This window comes from Myotis nattereri, assembly GCF_964212035.1.
Source record: "Myotis nattereri genome assembly, chromosome: 18".
NCBI classification, from domain to species: domain Eukaryota; kingdom Metazoa; phylum Chordata; class Mammalia; order Chiroptera; family Vespertilionidae; genus Myotis; species Myotis nattereri.
Window position 1 is genome coordinate 18,019,845 of NC_138093.1, and position 22,434 is coordinate 18,042,278.

Sequence of the window (22,434 nt, forward strand, 5' to 3'; positions counted from 1 at the left end):
CACTTACTCCCCCTCAGGTCAGCTGGACTGCTCATTACCTTCACGGTAAAGCCCAAACTCCGAAATATTCACAGGCCCCTAATGGTTACTCAAGCCTCCCATTGAATGTTTCCTCCCCATAACGTGGAACTCCCATCTGACACTGCCACCTTCGTGCTTGCTAAGAACAGATGTGCTTCAGTGGTGGGCACATTTTGCATGCAGTTTTTATGGGAGTCTGATTTTTTACAGAATCCACAAGTCATATTTCAGGTTAAACATCACATTGACAGCTACTGGGATTTCAGTTAGAATTTTGTTTGGCATTCCAAAGATCTGAAACCAGGCCCAAATTCTGACTAGGTGGTCCGCTAGGGCACGGAGGGGTCACCCTAGGCCTAGACCATCTTTCGCCCACTTCAATCACACCTCACCTCCAAGACTAACTTCAAATGCCATCTCTTCTAGTAAATATTTCCTACTATTCCGGCTCAATCTGACTTCCAGCCTCTTTGGATTCCCTCAGCATTTTGCTGCATATTATGGCACATACATGTTTCACTAAGAACCAAGTAGAAACTCTAAAGTTAAGGTTAAGAGGCCAACTCTATAGTGTTAGGCAACAAAACTAGACATGGCATCCAGAGTTGTAGGATCTGAGCTCTAGATAAATAACGGAGCCTGAATTAGTACATTGAAAAGGGTAGAGAAGTGACTTTATTAACACACAATCGCACGTTTTTATTATCTCTTCACTTTTCATGCCCCTTCTATCCACCTTCTGCTTACAGAAAAACCAAGACACAATTTGCTGGATATGTTGGTAGTTTTTAATAAATAGAAACCACATCACTTCATTTGTTACAGTGAGTAAGACATGGGAGGTAACCATGCCTGAGGGCCCCAGAAAGCTTTTTCATCCACCAAGCGACAGAAAGGACAAGCACCTTCACCACCAAAACCTTTGGTTCACTTCTTCTTTGGATCTCTGTTCTCCCACCACATCAGCCTGCTGCTTCCAGAATGGAACTCTGCCTTCCATTGGGTCCTAGTTGGGAGGCTAGTCTATCAGCTTGTCTGAATAACAGAACGGAGTTCCCTAACTTAGCTGAGGAACCTGGACAAGTCTTCTTTGATCTCAGCCTCATCCCAAGGCCCATGAATGTTTTCTTTAAAAAGCTGTAGGCGAATGAGGTAAAAAGGGCAGAGGCAGGAGATAGACACCAGCAGAAGGGCAAAGAGGGTGGCTCCCACCGCACTAATGGACAACAGGCCCCCCAAGGCTGAGAATGCAAAGAGCAACGTGACTCCCACATAGCAGCGGGGAGTACATGCCTTCAGTTTCTTCTGTAACATGGGCCACAGGGCAAAAATCTGGATGGCAAATGTCACCATGATGAAGGCATGCAGGGTCCGGGGCAGGCGTGAGGCCAGGCAGACAGAAGCAAAGATGGCCATATTCAAGGACAGGGTGCTGGACACAATGGCGGCATTGGCCCCATAGTCGAAGAAGATGAGGTGGCCTAAGAGCATAAAGACTGACATGGCGTAGATGGTGTCCGTGCTGACAGACTCTGTCAGGGTCTTCAGCACGGGCGAGAAACCGTACGTGAAAGTAATAAAGACCAGGGCGCTCTTGAGGTCAGCCCACCGGGTCCGCCCACTCTTCCTCCGTCCTTCACCTCCATCAAGGAGATCGAACAAAACATAGCCAGTCAGTGACAAAGCCAGGCCAGTCCCTAAAAGCCAGTGAGGGGCCAGAAGACCCTCGTCCATATACCACCAGATGACCCCAAAAACGCAGACACTGCACAGCTGCTGTATCACCACGCTGGATTCAAATACCACAGCCCAGTACTGGTATTTCCGGGCATGGATGTTCTTCCGGAGCTCTTCCAGGAACCGCTGGTCCACGTAGTTATCGGGAAAGGGCTGTCGCTCATATAAGACTTTCTGCCACCTGATCTCCGTGGTGTTAGGTACGGGTTGGGCACACATCATCCTTCCCCTCGGCCTCAGGCCAGTTCAGTTTCCCATGCAGAAGTCCATGTGGTTCTTGTTCTTTATGAAGTCTTGAAATAAGACCTCTCCGGAAATCCCATGCTGTGTTGCGGTTGATATTGTGCCGACCTTCCCTTGTTCTCAAAGGCTGCTACCCAGGCAAGGCCAGCAAGAGGAGTTTCTTCTCTGAGGCAGAACAACACAGCCAAGTTCCTACAAAAAGATAGACCATGAGCCTATAAAACCGCTGCAGGTTAAGGGCAGGGCTGCGTTAAAATCAAACCCACTCACTGTATTAGACGCCTGGGCAAAATCTATGTGGTGGCCCTCTTATAATAATGACATTAAAATTTCCTTTCAGGTTTTAAATGACCTTCCCTGGGATAATAATAGACATCTGTCAGCTGTCACTCAAGCTGGGTGCCTGCAATGTGCAAAGTGCCTTAACTAGCTGCTGCTTTCATTCCATCTCCACAATCCTGCAGGTTGGTTAGTCCCACTTTAACTAGTAAAAAAAAACTTAGTAAAATCGCTCAGGTAACTCACCCAAGTACACAATGGTAACTGGTGGAGCCATATGCAAAATCGGACCCCAAAGCCTGTGCCTCCCCCTCCAAACCAGCTCTGAACTCGGGGTTCACACCCCGGAGGTTTGTGGCTGGGCTGAGAGCCTCCCCAAGCCCTGTCACTGCATGCCTGTCGCTGCCACTTATGCAAACGTACAGGGACGGGACCCAGAGCTTGGACTGCGGTCTCAAAAGCACCTGTTATTTAAAGGGTCTGAACAGTCAACTGCATCCTACAGACAAAGTGAGCTCCACGGTTCATGTAGCCAAAGCCAATGTCTCCAAGAAACTACAGATCCTTTCACTGAGGTCACCCCCCTCTAAAGAGCTCCCATCCAACTCGGAGAGAGAAAAATCTGTGGGGACCGGAGACAGCGACCCGTCGGCCACAAGGGGAAAGCCCGACGTCAGACATGCCAGCAAACGTGCTCTCGGAAAGGGCTCTGAAGGCCCGGCCGCCCGCCGCCCGCGGAGGCCACCGCAGGTTTGGCTGCACGAGCCGACCCCGGGGCCCCGCACGCCCGCCGCCGCCCCACCGCCCCGCCGGGAGCGAGGCCCCGAAACAGGACGCCCTCGGAACCCACCTGCCCGCCCGCTCGTAGGGAAGCGCGGCCGGGGGACCGACGCCCGCCTGCTTCCCCATCCGGGGCGCCGGGGTCGCGACGGCGGCGGAGCACTTCCGGGGCCGCCTCAACCTCCCTGCGCCGGCGCGCTCGCTGCTGCCCCCTCGTGGCTGTTCACGGGACTCCCGCTCGGGGACCGCCTGCTCCGAGCCCAGAAAAGCAGCTCCGCCGCCGAAAGACCGGGGACCCGGCCTCCGCAGGGCGGGGCTGGGCGAAGCGAGCCGAGCGCGGCTGCGGGTGCGGAGCTCCCAGTGTGAAGTCAGGCCCGCGGCGGGGCCTTCCCGGGGTCCGTGCTTGCTCCCGACACAGTCACCGAATCCCTGCAGCTGTCGGTCGCGCGCACGGACCTGAGATGTGACGGCCGCCCCGCCCTCGCAGGGGACAGAGCTGAGGCTCAGGGGGTGGTGGCTGGTCCGAAGCCGCCCGGCTGGGCAGTGGATTCACAAAGTTAACGTCCTTCTCCTCTTTGCCTGGGGAAGGGATGAGGGTGGCGGACTCCGCCGCAGACGTGGACGAGCAGGTCCCCGAGACCCAGCGGAGTGCACGGAGGCACCCGCGTCTGCAGAACAGAGGGGGCGTGACCCAGAAGCAAGGGGACAGCGAACACATGTCACGGGGGACACGACAGTCGGGACCCCCGAATCCACGCCCCACCAGCGTGACTCGGCCGACAGGCTGAGCTTCCTTTTCTCCACCAGCAAAATGGGGCCACACTGTTCGCTCTTGGCCATTGTGTGGGCAACCCACAAGAGTTAACTAAATGCAACTGCTCACAAAAAAATAAATGTATCGAGTGCTGTCCAGCTGCCATCAGCTTGCTCTGGTCAAGCGCGACAGATTCTGGAAAATGATTTCTTTCCCTGTCTCTCCAGGCTTCTGTTCCCAAGTTCGACAGGATCCCCTGGCTTTGTGAGGCCAGCCTCAGAAACAAGCCCCTGGTGCTCAGCCTCCCCAAAAGGTAAGAGAGCTCAGCTGCTGGTGGCAAAGGTTGCAGGGAAGGCCACACAGAAGCAAGGCCACGCGTCTGGTCAGTTGAGAAACCCACGTCAACTGTTCCCTGATTACACAGTCTTTGGTGGGAGTGGGAGGGGGTGCAGGGCAGGGGCTGAACAAGGCGGGCCCAGCACCCAACGAGGTGCCCTCAGAACCTGCTCACTTTCACAGCCAGGTCCTGGAGGGTCAGAGGGGAAGGGAAGGGGGCTTTTCCTGCAGCCAGCCACCCTGGAGCTAGCTGCTAGGAGAAGGACCTGCGGTGGTCAGAGGAGCTCCTCACGTGTCTGTATGGGAGGGTCCGGGCAGCACGGAGCCCTTGTTGAGAGAAATGACACCCACCTGCCTCACAGGAGGTCTAACAGGATGGACCACACCTGTGAGGTGCCCTGCGCTTTGGGGAGGACAGGTAGGCATGCCAAGTCTGCTGAAAGGCTGGCTGTTTAAGTATCAGCAATTCCCGAGGATTAGGAAATCCTCATCTGGCCCAAGCTCTGGGTTCCACGCTGTTTATTTTTTTGTTTATTTTTTATTTTTTTAAAATATATTTTATTGATTTTTTACAGAGAGGAAGGGACTGGGATAGAGAGTTAGAAACATCGATGAGAGAGAAACATCGATCAGCTGCCTCCTGCACACTCCCGACTGGGGATGTGCCTGCAACCAAGGTACATGCCCTTGACCGGAATCGAACCTGGGACCCTTCAGTCCGCAGGCCCACACTCTATCCACTGAGCCAAACCGGTTAGGGCGCACGCTGTTTATTTTTGACAAAACCCTTTCTATTCTGTGTCACAGCTGCTTTGCCAAGGCTAGCTAAAGCGTAAAGCACATGTAGAACTTTCATACCGTAATAAAATGGACCACACCGGCCAGCAGGTGTGCCACCCTGTGAAGAGCATCACTACTTCCCTTGCAAACTGCAAAGAAAATTCCAGGGAAAACGTGGTTGGAGGGAGGACATGGTCCACGGGAGGAGGTGGTGGGTGGGTTGCCTTCTCTCTGAAATAGCAAGGGCCTCGCCCTTCACACCAGAGACTGTGGTTCTAACAGGCTTTTGTTTTGATCACTCAGATACCCTCATGGCTCTGCCACTTCTCTGAATTCATGGAGGAAGGATGTGAATTCGCCAAATATGTTTCAAGTTCCAAATGGCTTATCTAAGGTACTCAACTTTTTTTTTTCTTTAATTGCAAAGAAACCCATAGCAGTTCTAGGACGACCTGCATGTGACCCCAAAGACACATCCTGTCTCCTTAGCACAGCCCGAACCAGCCTGGGGCATGTAGGTGTTCAGTAGACATTTGCCAAGTGAAATGAACGAGCCCCAGCCAGTCACCTCATCCAGGGCCCCCAGGTCCACTAGAGCTAAGAATAGAGGCCTGAGGGGAGAACCATCAAAAAGGGAAATTAAAAATTTCATGTTGAGGCATCTGCCCTGGGACCTTCAGGGACTGCTTCTCAGCCTGTGTCCAGAACCACACCTAGTTTCGGAGTCTCTAACCCCCTCCCACCACCGTAAACCCCTAGGACCTCTATTCACATCGGTTTTCACATTAAACAGTCCTCATCTCCCCTCCACCCCTGGAAGTCAACCGTGCCTGGCTGCTGGGTGACATGCAGTGACACTAGCCTCACAGAGGGTCCCCGAATTTATGGTGCTTGTGAAGTCAGCACTTCCCCGAGGTGGAGGAAGAGAGAGAACTCGGGACACAAGCAGTTTCTTCACCCGAAAGATTACCCAGCACAGGACTATATTGTGGGCAGTGCAGGAGGCTGCGTCCCTAACGCATTTGGCCAGAGCTCTGTAGCTGCGGCCACCTCATGACCAGCCCTCACGTCGGGATAAGCGCTTTCGCAGCCCTTTTTACCTGGTTTCATACAGATACAGGGATGAGCAGGTCAGTTCCTGCCTACACAAATGACAGGGTGCAGGGACAGGCACAGGGCTGCCCAATGTATATCAGGACGGGGTGGGAGGAAGGGTCCCCTGTGGGTGGGGAGGGGCGAACAGAGACGGAACGGAGCTAGGGCGGGATCCAGAGGTAGTGGCATCTCACTGGCTCGGAAGATTTCCACGAGTGAGGAAGGGCCCGGGAAGCAAGACCTGCGACTGAGCAGGCAGGACTTGCCTGCAGAGCTTGGAGCGCTCAGGCTTACTTGTAAGGGACTATGGAGCTGGGGCCTGGCCACAGCACTGAGGGTCAAGGGCAGAGCTGTGCTCCAGGGTTACTTCATTAATCCCCCTAACACCCAGGCAAGCAGGTGAGAGTGCCTGCCGCCACGACAGAGGGGCTGAGCAGGGACACGCTGGGCTTGGCAGTCCAGGCAGAACCAGCGAGAAGCCTTCTGGTCATTTAGCCTCCTTGAACTTCCTCTGCAGACAGCCTCCCCTGCCACCTAGCGCCACCTCCTGCAGGTTTGCTCTGGGGCTCAGCACACGTGCAGAGGCACTGACTCCAGGCACCCAGGACACAGCGGGGAAGGCATTGCTAAGGCCCAGGCCAGTGAGAGGCTCCCCTTCAACTGGGCTCCGAATTTCATGGCTGCAGTGTTCATGCGTGGCCACTAGAGGGCAGCCCAGAGCAACAGCTTCCCAGGCTGGGACAATGGGCACAGCAGGTCACAAGTCCATTACTGCTGTTGGGTACCTCTCGGGTCTCTCTCTCTCTCTCTCTCTCTCTCTCTCTCTCTCTCTCTCTCTCTCTCTCTCTCTCTCTCTCTCCAACCTTTTCCATCGGAGAAGAGATTTAAACAAGGTCTGTATGCAGAGAATTCCCTCCGCTTCATCTTCTGGTCCTTTATGATAAGGATGTTGCTTTCCTTCTGGCGTAAGGAGGGCCTCTTCCTTTTGGGGTTTTTATCTCCTACTTTCAGGAAGAAAAAGGGGGGGTCAGCGCACCCTTCTTGCACCTGCTGTCTTACAAAGTGCCTTCGGCTCCAAATAACCCTGATGGCCCAGTGGCATGTTTGGGAGAGGCGTATTCTGCCACCTTCATAGCAAACCTGGGTCCCTGTTCTGTTGGGACACCTGGCAGGTATCTCAGGTCAGCTCCCAGCCCGTCACACAGACTCAGATCTGTCGTGAAGGCCTGAGCATGTCTGCTGTGCGGTGAACAGACGCAGCTGCTCCTTTCTGGAAAGCAAAGAGCAGTGAGGCATCTCATGGGAGTGGAATGCCCTGTGGACACGCTGTCTCTCCCTTTATCCTCTAAATCGGGGACCTACGGAGAGCTGCAGGCAGCCCTGCCGCCAACCAGACCTCCTGGCCCTGGGCGTGGTCAGAGGTCCTGCCCTGGCTCCCTCTTCACCGTCACAGGTCAAAGGGCAGGACTTTGGTCATCCTCAGCCAGGTGGCGTTCCTGCCCAGTGCAGGTGTCTGTGTGCCCGGAGCGCAGTCCTCCCTAATGAGAGAGGGAAAGAGAGGAAACAGGCTCAGAGACAGAAAGATGGGAAGCCGAGCCAAGAGACACATGGAGACATAAGGAGACAAAAATACAAAAAAGGAGATGGAAGGGGAGAGGCATAAGCTCGCAAAGAAGAAAGATAGGACATGAAGACAAAGAACGGAGCCCAAACATCCCCCATGCAAACCTCTACTGTGCAGCGCCTTCTCTGTTAGTCACGACTGCCACCTGCCACTCCAGGCGGCCACTCATGATGCCCAGGACAGGAACGTGTAATTGGAGAGGTGGATGCGTGAGGCCAGGAGGCAGCTCACTCAGAGCTCCACAGCAGGCGGAGCAGATGTATGGGGGCCACTGCCAAGACCCTGCACCCCCTTTTCTGCTTGCCAGGCTTGGGTGTAACGGACAAGAGCCCCACAGTCACTCGTGGAGGGTGAAAGGCCACCCGACTCTCTGCACTCCTGCCCCGTGGACTCTGTCTCCTCTCTGATCTGTTGTTTTCCCGTCTAATGAGTCAGAATAAAGGTGAGAACGTTATTGCCTTTGCTTTTAGCAGCTCTGTGACAAAAAGCCCTGACTAGTGACATGGTGCAGGGACATAGCTGAGAAAATACACACGAAGGGCGACTTGCACTGTTCTCACCCCCGAGAACTCTAAGATTTCTCCCATTGACACTCAATTGTTGAAAGCTCGTGACCTCTTAGAAACTACCTTGTATACGCCTAAGTTGTTCTCCTGTTGCTATAGATCCAACATATATAACTATAAGACCATCTTAAAGGGAGGTAATCATGAGCACCGGTGCCCTGAAATAAAATGGTAATAATAACCAAGTTTACTAAGTCAGGACGGCAGGTACATGGCCGTTGCTTATTTTGTGTGTGTGCGCGAAGTTTTTCCGAGTGAACAGGAAGATAATTTTAAAAACTACATTCAGCTGCATAAAACTACGGAGGTGGCTGGTATTTTCAGAGATCAGGACAATGTTTAATTATCATAGGGTTATTCTGGCCTATTGAAAATAGTTCTCTGAGCACCACTTTTTGTATTCGAAGGGATATAGGCATCTTTACCCCCTTACATGGATCCTAAGAGTCCACTGTCCCCTTTAACCTTTAGCCAGAGAATTTTCTGGTGGACAAACTAAATAGATGAGCTATTCGACAAGCACCCTAACCTTTCTGGGCCACATTTTCCTCATAGTGTTCATTGAAAGAGTTGAGCCAGGTGACCTCTCTCAGCTAAGGCAGGAGTGAAACAGAGAAAGAGGAATGGAGGTGCCGAAGGGAAGGGAGTACAGAGGCAAATTTGTCAGTGCTCCTTGAGTCGTGCTATTTTTAAAGTCACCATCTGCTGCTCACATTTTCAGTTTTTGTTGTGAGACAGGTGTGTGTATGAGAGAGAGAGAGAGAGAGAGAGAGAGAGAGAGAGAGAGAGAGAGAGAGATTTCTCTGTTTGTTTACCAAAGATTGAAGGGGGCCAAGGACTTGGGCCATGAGCCGGATCTTGGGAACCTTGGCAGATGTTGACCTTGATATCCAGATGTTTCCAGCTGTGACATGTGAAGAGCAAGCTTTGGCTTCCTGGCCTGGCTGAAACCTGCATTAGACGTTGGCCAGGGGACAAAGGCTGCTGTCACTCTCCAGTCACAGCTGCCATCTGCTCTCCTGGGGACAGCTGCTTGGGAAAGGAGAACGCTCTAACATTTCCGAGCCTCTTTCCTCGGTGGCTGGGACTCTCTATAATGCAACCCAGGGCCCGGGCTCTGAACCCTCCATTCCTGCCACTGCTGGGCAAGCCTTGAGGGAACCGAGAGTGAAGGGGACTCAGCGGCAGAGCCCGGCAGCAGGGAGGAAGCTGACAGAACCTGGGATCCCAAACTGTTTGCAGCAACTTCTTTGCATCTAGGCTCTTCCTGATCCCTCTGTTGGGACGTTGCCTCTCTCCTTTCTGGAGGCCCAGAGTTCCGTTGCCTCTTCTATGACACCTGGTGCCCCCAACCTGGAATCGCAGATTCTGGGGGGTATCTCAGTCTCAGAACTCAGAGATGTGAGGGGTGGATGGAGGGGCTCAGCCCCAGGAGATTCCACCCCTAGAACCTCAGGGAAGACAGGGGAGAAGGTTGAATTGGCCCAGAAGCAGAGGAGTCAGCACAGGACACTTCCTCTCTTGTGTCTCTTCTCACTGCATCCCCCCTCCCACGGGACAATGCAGACACCCCGAGCTCTCCGGGGTGCCGGCTGGTCATTCCGCTGTGTAGCTGCACAGCGTTTTCTGGGCTGGAATGCCCTCCTCCTGCCCCCTCCTGTTCACCTACCCAGGCACTGCCTCCTCTCTAACCTTCTCAGGCCCCCCGCCCCCCGGGGGCCTCAATATACTACAGGATTGTGCACAGCCTGCTGGGTGGTGACAGGTTAGAGGCTGTGTCTCATTTATCTCTGCATCCCCAGTCCCTAATGAATGGGCAAATGAATGAGTTTGTATTCTCCCCTGGTCTTCCCTGGGGCCAGGAATTTTGTCACCGCCCCCTCCACATGGTAGCCGCACAGTAAGTGTGTTGTTGTTGGATGAATGAATCTAGTCATTCACACTCACACTGTAGCATTCCCACCCACAGCGCGGCAAGACTGAGTCTATTGTTTTAAAGCAGCCGGTAAAAATGAAGTGTATTTTAAACATTTGGTGGAAGAGTCCAACGTTGCCCATAGTTTTCAGTCCTCACACCCCCAGTGTGAAGCTCCATGGGGACCCACCAGGGGGAGGTCACGGTAGGAGCACCCCAGGCACTCCCCACTTAGCTTAAACATGTCCCTCCTCCTCCTGTGTGCACACCTCCCAGGGCAGCAGGGGCAGCTCAGGGCCCAGGTGTCACAACAAGCCGATCCAGTGGCAGGAGAAGGCTCCTGTGCAGAGTGATGGTTTGTGGGTCCCAGGACCCTCCTCCCCATCATCTGCGCCTCCTGGGAGCATGTCTCAGGATGCTGCCGTCAGTGGGCATGAAGGAGGTGAGAGAGAACCCCAGGCAGAACAGGAGCCTCAAGTTCCCACTTGCTGCCTCGGGAGCCTCAGGCCGCAGGTGGCGATGCCTGGAAGCCTCCCTTCAGCCCAGGCAGGAGTGAAGTCAGGAAGAAAGCAGCGCTGAGCAGACCCGGAGCTTTTTCGTGCCTGGCCCCGGGGCAGCCTCCCTCGCACCAGCTCTAGTTCTGCTCATGGCTTAAATTGTGACTCTGGGGAAGTGGAGCAGGGCCACCTGGTGCTGGACAGTGTATGCTGGAGAGTTAAGGCGTGAGAAAAGAGGGCGCCGCATTGGAGGGGCCAGTGAAAGGTTTGCGGAGGCAAGTCTTCTGTTCGCTTTCCTCAAGCCATCGGAGGTCCTCATGTCCCCGTGGTGGACCCTTGTATAAAATGGGGAGAGTGCAGCCCCTCAAACTACATGCTCAAGTCGAAAAGATAGACCTTGGTTCAGTCCCCAACCCCAGCCCCAACACCCTCTGCCAGCTGTCCTATCCCTGAACTGCTGTCTCAGGGGCTCAAGGCCACTACCAGGTCTCTGGCTCAGCCCTCCTGCCTAAACCCTTTCTGCACCTACTGGCTTCAGTCAAGCCTCAAGTCTACATCCACCCAGGATGGGGCTGAGACCAGAGTGTCCATCTCTGTTCTATGGAAGGAATAACTGTTAACCTCCCTCACCCCTCCACCCTCTTCCCACTTCTTTGCTGCCCCAGATACCACAGCATTTCCTCACCGCTCTGTCTCCCCTCTCTCTCTGCAGGCCAGGAGGAACCAGAGAGGCCCCATGCTGGGCAGGAACCCGCAGCTGTGCTCCACATGCCAGGAAGTGAAAATGGTAAGCCTGGTGATGACAGAGATGGGCAAGGGATAAAAGGAATCCAGATTACAAATGAAGGTGTGAAACTATATTTGCAGATGGTGTGATCTTATATATAGACAGTTCTAAGGGATCCACACATACAAAAACTATTAGAGCTGATAAATGTGTGCAGCAGTGTTACAGACTATACTAGTAAGATCAATGTACAAAATTAATTTTATTTCTATACCTTACCAATGAACAATCCAAAAAAATGAGAAAACAATTCCATTCGCAATAGCCTCAAACATTAAAATACTTAGGAATAAATTGAACAAAAAAAGTAAGACTTGTACAACAAAAACTATAAAATATTGTAGAAAGAAATTAAAGAAGACCTAAATAAATAGAAGTAATCCCACATTCATGGACTAGAAGACTTAATATTGCTAAGATGGCTATACAACTCACCGAATTGATCCACAGATTCAAGGCAAGATGGCAATACAACCCCCCAAATTGATCCACAGATTCAAGGCAATCGCCCTTGAAATCCCAGATGCCTTTCTTACAGAAATTGACAAGCAGATCTTAAAATTCATATGGAAATGCAAGAGTTACAGAATAGCCAAAGAAATCTAGAAAAGGAAGAACAAAGTTAGAAGAATCACACATCTTTTATTTCAAAACTCACTGCAAAGCTACAGGATTTTTAAAGAAAATAGACAGCAAAGACCACATATTGTATGATTCCCTATATATGAAATGTCCAGAGTAGGTGAATCCATAGAGGAAAAAAAATAGTGGTTGCTGAGGACTTGGGAGAAGAGGACTGACTCCTGAATAAAGAAGTCATGAAAATGTTCTGGAAGTCGATCGTGGTGATTGCTGTACACTTTTATTAATATACCAAAAACCTCTGAATTGGACGCTAACGTGGTAGATTTTATAGTATGTGAATTATGTCCCAATTTAAGAAAATGATTAGCAACAGAAAAATATTTTTTAAAAGTAAAAGCATAAAATGGATGAATATCAATGAAATAAAAATCTAAGTAGGATGTGGCTTGGATAATTATTATTGATGCTGAAGTGACCCTTGGCCAGGTGCTCCATTATTTAGTGTGGGGTCACCAGGGACAGCTGTGTGAAGGGCACACTTCACACCCTCATGTATGCTTTGCAGTGAGTTCATTCATCCACTAATTTAGTCAACAAATATTTCTTAAGGACCTGGAAATACTAAAGTACAGGTGTGGTCTATGGCCTCAGGAAGCTGAAAGTCTGTAAGGGAAGCCAGGCATTAAGCAAATGACTACAATGAAAAGGTTGAGTATTCTAGTCGAGGCAGCCTAGGAACAAGGAGGTCATTGGGCAGCCATCCGGGACCCAGTAGTGCCTGTGAAAAAGTGATAGTTAACCTGAAACCTGAAGAATGCTGTGGTGAGCTCACCAAAGAAAACTGGAAGATTTACTAATCTTGAGGTATCTAACTTCAAAATCTGGTAACCAGGGAAGAACAAAGACTCTATGACGTGTGAGCAGGGTAATTCCTTCTGGTTCATTCATATCACAAAAGGATACAGTTCTGACTCTGATATTTAAACAACTTGAGTTTGTTAAGATGGCACATAGAGTTTATGAAAATTGGAATGTGGTCTTGGACAGTGTTCTAAATGAGACTGTCTTCCTCAGGTACAACCAAGAACAATGATGATCCCAAATGATCTGAAACATTCCTTTGAGAATTGTATGAGTCATAGGTAAGTCAAAGGTTTAAATTGGGACGTGGCATGGCTAATTCTGATTATATTGGTTTGGGGGCACAAAGATAATGAATCGAGAAACAGTAAGTAGAATGTGTAGGGGATGCTAAGGAATTTGGCTTCTTTTATTTTTTATTGATTTTGAAGAGAGAGAGAGATTTATTCCACTTATTTATGCATTCATTGGCTGATCCTTATATATGCCCTGAATGGGGATCAAACCCGGATGCTCTCTAACCAACTAGGCTCCCCAGCCAGGGCCAGAGAATGGGCTGCTTGATGGTTTTGTTTTTTGGTTAAACCAGATAGTTAGACCCAAAAAGTCTTTTTCACCCTGAAACTACTGTAGGAGGTTTCATCATCCTTTCCATTTTTGCAAGAACAGTGCGGGGAATAAGATAGGAAATTTCTTTGACAACTTAGGCAGGAGTAAATACAAATTCTCTATGTAGATGGCATATCTAATTCAGGTCACAGAATCTGTCGTGACTCTGGGACATCCGCTGCACTCTTTAATAACTAATATTCCTTTTCGTTATCAGTTTGGTTGGTTGTCATTTGCTGCTTTCTTATCAAAAGCAACTATATCAGAAATAAAATCCAGGCAGAATTGGATTTCAGGTTTTTTCCTGTATTTAACTATCAGACAGAGAAGAAATACTCAATTTTTACGTTATTAAAAAACTCAAGCCCGGCCGGCATGGCTCAGTGGTTGAGGGTTGACCTATAAACCAGGAGGTCCCGGTTCAATTCCCATTCAAGGCATATCAATCCCCAGTGGTAGCGTGCAGAAGGCAGCCGACCAGTGATTCTCTCTCTTCATTGATGTTTCTGTCTGTCTCTCTCTCTCTCTCTCTCTCTCTCTCTCTCTCTCTCTCTCCATTCACCTCTGAAATCACTAAAAATGTAATTTTACAAAAAGAGAATAAATTCTAAAAACAACAACAACAAAACCTTAAAACATGGACTCACCCTGCATCAGGCACCAAAGTAGGTAGAACTGCTTTGCAGTAGATGGTTGGACATACAGTTACCCTTATATGTGACCAATCAAAAAGGTTTACTTTTTCTCCTCACACAGAGAGCAATAATGTGGGAGGATAATAGGTCTTTATTACATTGGACAGCAGTAGCTGACCTCAGGGCCATTCGGTCCACATTGAGATGTAGACTCGGGTGCATTAAAACCACAGTGCCTGGCCCAGGTAGATAGGATCATGGAGGAAATGGGTATTTGAGCATTACAGGCTCCAGCACCCATAACGTTCACCATACTTTTAAATAGTTCTTATGTCAAAGCACAATAAAAGTTATTCTAATAAATAGTCTTTATGGACTGCAAATGGAAAACTCAACTCTCGATAGCCAGGGATTTCTGAGCAAAGGCTCACTCTTCTATGAAGGAGACTTTTGCAATTTGTTGCCCCAAATTATTTATCTTACAAGTTTGGCACTTTGCTCAAAAGTACTTTGTTTTTGCAAGTTTGGCCCAGTTGTCTCTGCTGCGAGGCGTTCTCAGTATCAGGCCAACAAGTGCTGGATTCAAGAGGCCGTCGCTGTTTTAAAACACGCAAGGACACATTCCTTTCCAGCAAGCCCTGGTCAAGTAACTAACGTGGTTTCTTGTTCTCCCCAATCAGAATGAAGTGTCTTCCGCCACCAAAAGCTCCGACTGAACCCAGGTGTTCCCCTGATGACATCTCAACAGGTTTGCTTTCTTTGGAAGTATGTGTGGTACGAGGCACACTGCCCCCGGAGTAGTGGAATGAAAAGTTTAATCCCCTAAGATAATTTCTAAATTTTCTGAACAAATTCCCATTCTCTTTTTTAAAAAAATTGAATTGATTGGGGTAACATTGGTTAATAACAATATGTAAGTTTCAGGGATACAGTTCTATAATGCATCATCTGTATATTGCACTGTGTGCTCACTCCCCAAAGTCTCGTCTCCTTCCATCACTATATATTTGACCCCCTTTATTCTCTTCATCCTCCCCTACCCTTCCTCCCTTCTGGTAACCACCATAATATTGTCTGTGTCTATGAGTTTGTCTGTTCATGTATCGCTTTGTATTTTTAAGCTCCACAAATGAGTGAAATAATATGGTTCTTATCCTTTTCCATCTGACTTATTTCACTTCGCATGATACTCTCAAGATCTACCCTTTGTCACAATTGCCAATATATTCTTTATATATTTTCATCATTTTTTATGACTGAGTAGCTCTCCATTGTGTGTATGTGCCACATCTTCTTTATCCAGTTATTCATCAAAGGACCCTTCTGTTGTTTCCATGTCTTGGCTATTATTGTGAATAATGCTGCAGTGAACATACATATATCTTTACAAATAAACATTTCCAAATTTTCCAGGTAGATACCAGAAGAGGGATTGCTGCATCATATGGTAGCTCTATTATTTACTTTTGAGGAACCTCCAAACTGTTTTCCTTAGTGGCTGCATCAATTTACATTCCCACCAGCAGTGTATGAGGGTTTCCCTTTCTCTACATCCTCTCCAATGCTTGTTATTTCTTGTCATATTGATAACAGTCATTCTAACAGATGTGAGGTGGTATCTCATTGTGGTTTTGAGTTGCATTTCCCTAATAGCTAGTGAAGTTGAGCCTCTCTTCATATATCTCTTGGCCATTCGTATGTTTTCTTGGGAAAGGTGTTTGTTCAGGTTTTCTGCCCATTTTTAAATTGGATTGCTGATTCTTCTGTTGTTGAGTTATATGAGTTCTTTATATATTTTGAATATTAGCCCCTTATCAGAGGTATCATTTGCAAATATCTTCTCCCATTTGGTTGGTTGCCTTTTTGTTTTGTTGATGGTTTCTTTTGCTGTGCAGAAACTTGTTAGTTTATTTTTGCTTTTATTTTTATTCTATTTTTTGCTTTTACTCTCCTTGCCTTTGTATTAAGTTCACAATAACCTTTCTGAGACCAAGTTTAGTACCTATGTTTTCTTCTATGTATTTTGTTTCAGGTCTTATATGTAAGTCTTTAATTCGTTTTGAGTTAATTTTTGTGTATAGTATCTGATAGTGGTCTAATTTCATTCTTTTGCATATGACATTCCAGTTGCCCCAGCACCATTTATGAAAGAGGTGTTTCTTTCTCCATTGTATGTTTTTGGCTCCTTTGTTGAAAAGCAGTTGCCTATACACTAATTGTGTGCTAGGAAGGCAGTCCTGGTAGTACCAGTTAAGGTGGGAGGGGGACTGCATTCCCACCTGGAATGGCCTTACCAAGGCCCTGAACCTTCCACACCACCGGTTTCCTAACACGCCCGCCTTCTCCCAGAAGCTGCCCAGTGCTATTCTTACGTTCACTTGCTGTTGATGGAAAATGGAATAGTGGTTCTGTCTCCAGCTTCAGCATTGACCTAAGTCTCATCTTTTAGAGAAGCAGCACTGGGCTGTGAAGGTGGGAGTGGATCATTCTTCTGGGTGAAAGGATCCAAGGGTTCAGTGCCGTGCAGGCTGTCATTTGAGAGACTTTGTCCATCTTCTCGTTTGCTTTCATATTGACTGAAGTCGCCTCCAGTTTTTCTTTCATTTGAAACACACAGTAAGGAAAATCAAGGCCACTTTCTTCACTTCATACAGATGGGGACGTGCAAGCTCTATCCTGGCGGTTGCAGAGGAGCTAGAGCCAGAGCTGAACTGAGCAGGCATCAAGGAGGAAATTTGAGCATAGAAGGGGTATCTTGAAAAGGTCCCAAAAAGGAGGACCAGAGACTCTGGTAACAGCTGAGGTTTGGAGATGACCACTCTCGTGGGGTGAAAGGCTGCTAGTCCCAGTGAGTCCTTTTTTATGAATCCAGAGAGTTTGGCCTAGCCCGTGGACAAAGTGGACAAAGAGCCAGGAGCTAAGAGCCTCCTCTGAGTGAAAGCCCCGCTGTCCTCCTGTCTGCAACCACCTCATTCTGTTGAAGCCAAGACAACACTGGGTGACAGACATGTGCAGCTGGTTCCAGGGGTCTCTGTAGCAGCCACCCAGTCCTGAGTTTCCTTTAACCTGGATTTTTTCAGGTCTGCCTCACAAAGGAATGACACACACACACACACACACACACACACACACACACACACACACCACACACCCTTCCCTCAGCAAGAATGTTTATCTTCCGATTCTTTAGGGCTCTGTGATAAGATGCCTTTTATTAACTTAATAGCCCTAGGAGTGTATTCCAGTGGCCAACAGGAGAGCTAGACTTGGTGTACGCGATTGTGATCAGCACATTATGTTCTTTCCTGGACAGACCTGGTTCTTGCCCGTAGAGTCCATCCAAGGACAGAACAGACAGAGCCTATGGAGCTGGCTAGGAGCCGAAGCTGGGTAGATCTACAGTTGATTCTGGTCATGATGTTTGTGAGCTGAGCTTTGCTACTGTGTGTGCTCTCCGAGGTTATGGAGAAGCACTAGCCTGGGAGCAGAGGCCTGGCTCCGGATCCCAGTCTGCCCATACAAGCTTTGCCCAATTGTTTAAACTGTTCGGGCCTCCTGTTCCCACCTGTAAAACTAGAGGAATGTTGTGCCTCCCACCCTGCCCGGCCACCCCCACTCCCGAGAGAGCCAGAGCCTCAGTACCAGCAGCCTTCACCTTTGATCTGCCCAGAAAAACTGCTGACACGTCCCCAGCCCTGCTGATTTATGGGCCTTAGACATGTTCCTGCCACAGCGTGTGCTGCTCGTTGCTGCAGCGGCCACCCACCTGTGCCGCATCGCCGTGGACATGCTACAAAGACCAAGTAGCTGACTCATCCCACAAACATTACTGCCAATTTTGCTGATGGCAACAATGATTTCTAGTGTATTCAGCTAAACTTCATGTATTATTGATCATTATTGGTGAGAACTAAGTAAGTGGGAAGAGCCTATCTTTGTAAGTGATGGGGAGGGATTTGTTCTGAATCCATTTGCCTTGACTCTGGCCTAGAGTCCCGAGTCCCATGACACCCACAGGCTCGTGTCAGTAAACATGGGTAGACGTGGATGCCTGCGGCCTGGCACAGCGTGAGATATGGTACAGGGAACTCTGGATTTTGGTCCTTGGTCCGTCAGTGCCCGTGACCCTGGACCTGTCTCCTCGTCAGCGCGATGAGCCTAGACGGGACCCTGGGCCCGTTATTTTGTGACTCTCTCGGCTCTCATTCCGCTGGAATGAGAAACATGTTCCAGAGAATTCAGGTCTCCAGTTCCCTCCGTCACTCAGTGACTTCCAATGGGAAGCTGTTATTTCATGTACTGTTTTTTCTCCTTTAAGCCACATGTCTTTTGGGGAAGTTGAATATTAACAGCTTTTTGTAAATAAAATAATATTCGACTGAGAGGTCAGGATGATAAGGATTCTAAAGAATCCCAAAACAAATTATGTTCTAAAACGAAGGTTCCTTTGAAAATGCAAGCACTTTTCCCTACTGTGGCCCTTTTGTCAGATCATATTTGTGTGTTTGGCAAGCAGAACCACATGCGGGTCCCTGAAAAGTCTTCTGAGAATCGATTCCTCTTTCCCTCTGACTCATATTACAAATCTGGATGCATTTTATCTTCATTTTTATTTAATCGGCCGTGACTGCTCATACTTGAGTTTGGTTTCGAGGCACTCCTTTTTGGCCTCTTTGACAAGAGCTGCAAAAGCTTAGTTTGGGAGGTGGGGGTGGGGGGAGGGATTCTATTAAAGGGAATCCTGCGAATTTTGAGTCTGTTGCAGAGGGTTGAAGAAGTCTTTGGTGGCCTTTGGTTATTTTGAGTTTCTTTAAAAATAGAATCTAAGCAGCACTTGTCCTTCCTTCTTGCACTGCCCTCCAGAGAGCATTCACTACAGACTGCCCCTTCTGGGCCCCCGGGCAGGGGCCTTCCACGAGCTGTTGTCAGACTCCTACAAGGCTCTGCGGGGGATCCAGCTCTCTGCCGCGCCCAGAAAGGAGCCCACGGGCAAGACAATGAGGCAGTGAGTGATCGGTGCCCTCACTGCCCGCTCCTGAGAGAAAACAACCTCACCAGGCCATTCTCTCATCATTGCCTCCTGCCACCAAAACAGTGAGTCACGTTTGCCTCCCTCAGAGTGGCTGGAATCCCCTCTTGCCACCGTCTCACACACCTCTCCTAAAGATGATGGCTTTATTTATGCAATTATAAAGATTTATTGATTAAAATGGAACACTTTGAGTGTCATCAATTTTATTTTGGTAAAGATTCTTAGTTGTGTTCTAATAGGCATCATTTCCTTGTTTCTAAGACATGAGTTTTCTGTGGAAATTATTTCAGCTCTTCCTTCAGGCCAGGGGGGCTGGAGATGGCTCCTGGAGGTCCCTCAGGATTCAGCCCGTGAAGAAAAAAGGAGATAAATGGAGGTCGCCCTTCTGTCCTTATCACTATCGGTTAACTCTGTCTGGTAGATGACAGAGGATACTGTGATTCTATAACTGGATTAAGGCACATGGTCAGTTGTAATCCTTGAGGACAGGAACTGTGACTTGTCTTGCTCTCCTCATGACACTTTGCGTATATCAGATGTTCATCTAATCTTTGTTCAATCCAGTTCAAACCCAGTGCTGTGCTTTGTAGTTGCTTATTTTGGTTCAAGGACCTGTCTCACCAGGTGTGTCCTGGCCCATGTATCAGCAGTGTCAGACCAAAGAAAACTCTAGGCTTCCAAGTATTATATTTATGACCCCAAATTCCATGCCCAGCTTCAGGAGGGCTCATAGAGATAAGGCCCCTTACACTCCTTAGGAGGAAATGGCCTTGTGAAATGCCCAGGCTAAGTGGACCTTGGGCCACCCTGTGAGAACCAACCTCAGTGCTGACTCTATTCGAAGAATGGGCTTCAGAAATCTCTAACAAATGGCCTAATGCTTAAAATGACCTCATTTCTCTCTCTCTCTCTCTCTCTCTCTCTCTCTCTCTCTCTCTCTCTCTCCACACACACACACAGACACCATAAAACCAGAAAAACTAGCTTGATTGCCCTATATTCCTGGGAGGCTAGGATTCTTGGTTTCAGTTCAGTTACAGTTCAAGAACTCCAGAAATGGTACACACTTCCTCTCAGGGTATGCATGAATTATGATCCATTTTAGATAAGATAATTGTCAAAGAACAAACAAATCACAGATAAAAATGTTTACTCATCTGCCTCCACCTCCTCTTTGTCCTCCTCCTTCAACTTGATAGATCCAATAATAGATCCCATGCAATAATTGGACCTTTTGAGGTAATCTGAATATTATGTGCCTAGTGAGATAAAATACTCTCTAAACCACATTAAGAAGTCTTCATCTAGAGTTCTAGTGTTTTTTTGAAAATCTCATAAAAAAGAATAACATTCTGGTGTTTGCTCCTGTTCTAGTATGGTGGTTTTTGGTCTTAGGAACTTTTTCACTCTTAAATATTGAGAGCCTTAAAGAGCTTTTTTTTTTTTAAATGTGGATCATATCTACTTATATTTATCACATTAGAAATTTTAAAAACAACAGTATACAAGCATACCTTTCATTAGTTGTGAGAATGATGATATTATATGTCATGTAGCCTCTGGAAAACTCCACTGGGCCCTTAGGGGACAAGAAAAGTAAGAAAGGCAGATAACATCTTAGTATTATTATGAAAATAACTTTGACCCCACAGACACCCCAGAAAGGATTTCAGAGACCCCTGGGGGTCCTCGGACCATCCTTTGGGAATTTCTGCTGTAGAGAACATATCCTCGCGTCTCCAGCCTTCCAGGGAAGGGTTGCCAGGGTGCTGTAACTCAACCACTCGAGTGAGTAAGCTGGTCCCTTGGCAGAGGTATTGGAAAGAAGGCAGCAGCAGGTTTTCAAAGTTCAATGATATTGACCTTTAGCATCATTTACCTCCCTTTGCTCACATGGTCTGCTTAACAACCTTATTTTGGTTAAGTGATACAGTGGATTGTCCAGTTGGCACAAAAACTAGTTCCCCTTGAACTCTCATTTCTCTATACAAATGCTTGTTAGTTTGTTTGCTTTTGGTTACGTATGAACTTATTTCCCAGAATCTGAGGTTCAAACCTGGACCCAATGAGGCCTTAGCACACGAGTGCTGTCTCGTCAGCAACTTTGCTGGACAGCCAGCCAGATGGTGAATTTCCTTTTCTCTCTAGTCCTGCAACCATTTCCTGGAAAGTGATGACACTAAAGACAAAGGTCCTAAATTAGGAAGCCCAGCTCTTGACAAACTTCTCCACATGACCAACCCAATCTCTCCATTTCCATTTAAACTTGCAAAGAGAGCCTCACGGACGCTGCCAGACTTTTTTCTACCAATAACAGTGTTTATATGAAGTCATCCTACGCGTCCCACACTTGGCTTCTCTCTGTGCTGTGGGGTCAAGTGAGTGACTCTGCTACCGCTTGGTGCAGTCTTTTCTGTACTGAGCTGGATCCGTGGAGGTAATAATTTGGACTTGTCCATTACTATTTTACCGACTGTATGCTCTCATAAATGGGCCAGGACAATTTCTTCACTATAAGCATCTACTCATAATGTTACTCCTTTTTCAAAGTCATGCACAGTATGCACAGTTCAGATTAATTTTTTAACATACATCATCTTGGGTAGTGTTTGTTTGTTTCCAGGCTGGAGTCTGATTTTGCTATTTTAAAAATATATGATTCTCATTATAATAAAAATCCACGGACATGAGTCAGACTTACTCCTTCCTACACTTTCGTTTTCCTTCACCCCAACAGGGAACTTGAAAACCAATCAATCAGCACAATTCCTTCATTGCCAGGAAGGAAGAGAAATGCTGTATTTAGGAAAATCCATGTTGTGGCTTTTTTTAAAAATCAAGTATATACGGCAAAATCATTGTCACCTCCAGTTCCCAGTTTAAGCTGCTCTGCTCAGGGCCACCCATCTTTTGCCAGGTCCCCGACTGCCACAGCTCATGGGAGGCCTGCCAGGGGCTTACTGGCTCCTGGCACACAACTGAGCTGCCCATCTTCCTGAATATGTAAGAACCATACAATTCCAAGTAGCAGGAGTATAATAAATTAGGCAGAACTGCCTTGTCTCCTCCTAGGAAAGCCCTGGTTGGGTGTAGCTACTCAGGTCGGGGGAGGTCTACCTCCTCCAGGTAGGTAGGAGGGCATTACCCAGCAGAATGTAAAAGATTTCTGAGAAGAAGAGGAAGCACAGAGCTTGTTTCTATTAATAAAGCTGTACACTAAAGTCTTAAGAATCGAGGTTAAATTAGGAAATTTAGAAATGGGTAAAATGTCATCTCTAGAGAGAACAGGGATGATCAG

General features: G+C 48.2%; 2 protein-coding genes across 4 annotated transcripts; one reads left to right on the forward strand and one right to left on the reverse strand.

Annotated features, from left to right (window-relative positions):
• Window positions 1-675: 675 nt before the first annotated feature.
• PIGC (phosphatidylinositol glycan anchor biosynthesis class C) lies at window positions 676-3,490 on the reverse strand. Of its 2 annotated transcripts, none has more exons than XM_081113211.1 (2): window positions 3,131-3,490; window positions 676-2,193 (listed from the first exon to the last, which is right to left on the reverse strand). In XM_081113211.1, the coding sequence occupies exon 2, from the start codon at window positions 1,978-1,980 to the stop codon at window positions 1,084-1,086; it is 897 nt and encodes a 298-aa protein (XP_080969337.1). In that variant the 5' UTR covers window positions 1,981-2,193; window positions 3,131-3,490; the 3' UTR covers window positions 676-1,083. The 2 variants fall into 2 exon arrangements, with proteins under 2 accessions (XP_080969337.1, XP_080969338.1); XM_081113212.1 differs by lacking the exon at window positions 3,131-3,490 and adding an exon at window positions 2,745-3,080 and having other exon boundaries at window positions 685-2,193.
• LOC308534637 (uncharacterized protein C1orf105) lies at window positions 3,268-19,317 on the forward strand. Of its 2 annotated transcripts, XM_081113214.1 has the most exons (7): window positions 3,268-3,616; window positions 4,042-4,127; window positions 5,234-5,324; window positions 11,340-11,414; window positions 13,074-13,141; window positions 14,785-14,852; window positions 18,968-19,317. In XM_081113214.1, the coding sequence occupies exons 3-7, from the start codon at window positions 5,295-5,297 to the stop codon at window positions 19,111-19,113; spliced, it is 387 nt and encodes a 128-aa protein (XP_080969340.1). In that variant the 5' UTR covers window positions 3,268-3,616; window positions 4,042-4,127; window positions 5,234-5,294; the 3' UTR covers window positions 19,114-19,317. The 2 variants fall into 2 exon arrangements, with proteins under 2 accessions (XP_080969340.1, XP_080969339.1); XM_081113213.1 differs by having other exon boundaries at window positions 3,290-4,127.
• Window positions 19,318-22,434: the final 3,117 nt, after the last annotated feature.

Excerpts from the sequence above, each read along its gene's own strand:
- PIGC (XM_081113211.1), bottom strand. The coding sequence starts at position 1,980 with ATGATGTGTGCCCAACCCGTACCTAACACCACGGAGATCAGGTGGCAG.
- LOC308534637 (XM_081113214.1), top strand. The coding sequence starts at position 5,295 with ATGTTTCAAGTTCCAAATGGCTTATCTAAG. Across the intron at positions 11,415-13,073 it reads CATGCCAGGAAGTGAAAATG|GTACAACCAAGAACAATGAT; the intron begins GTAAGCCTGGTG and ends TGTCTTCCTCAG. Across the intron at positions 14,853-18,967 it reads CCCTGATGACATCTCAACAG|AGAGCATTCACTACAGACTG; the intron begins GTTTGCTTTCTT and ends ACTGCCCTCCAG.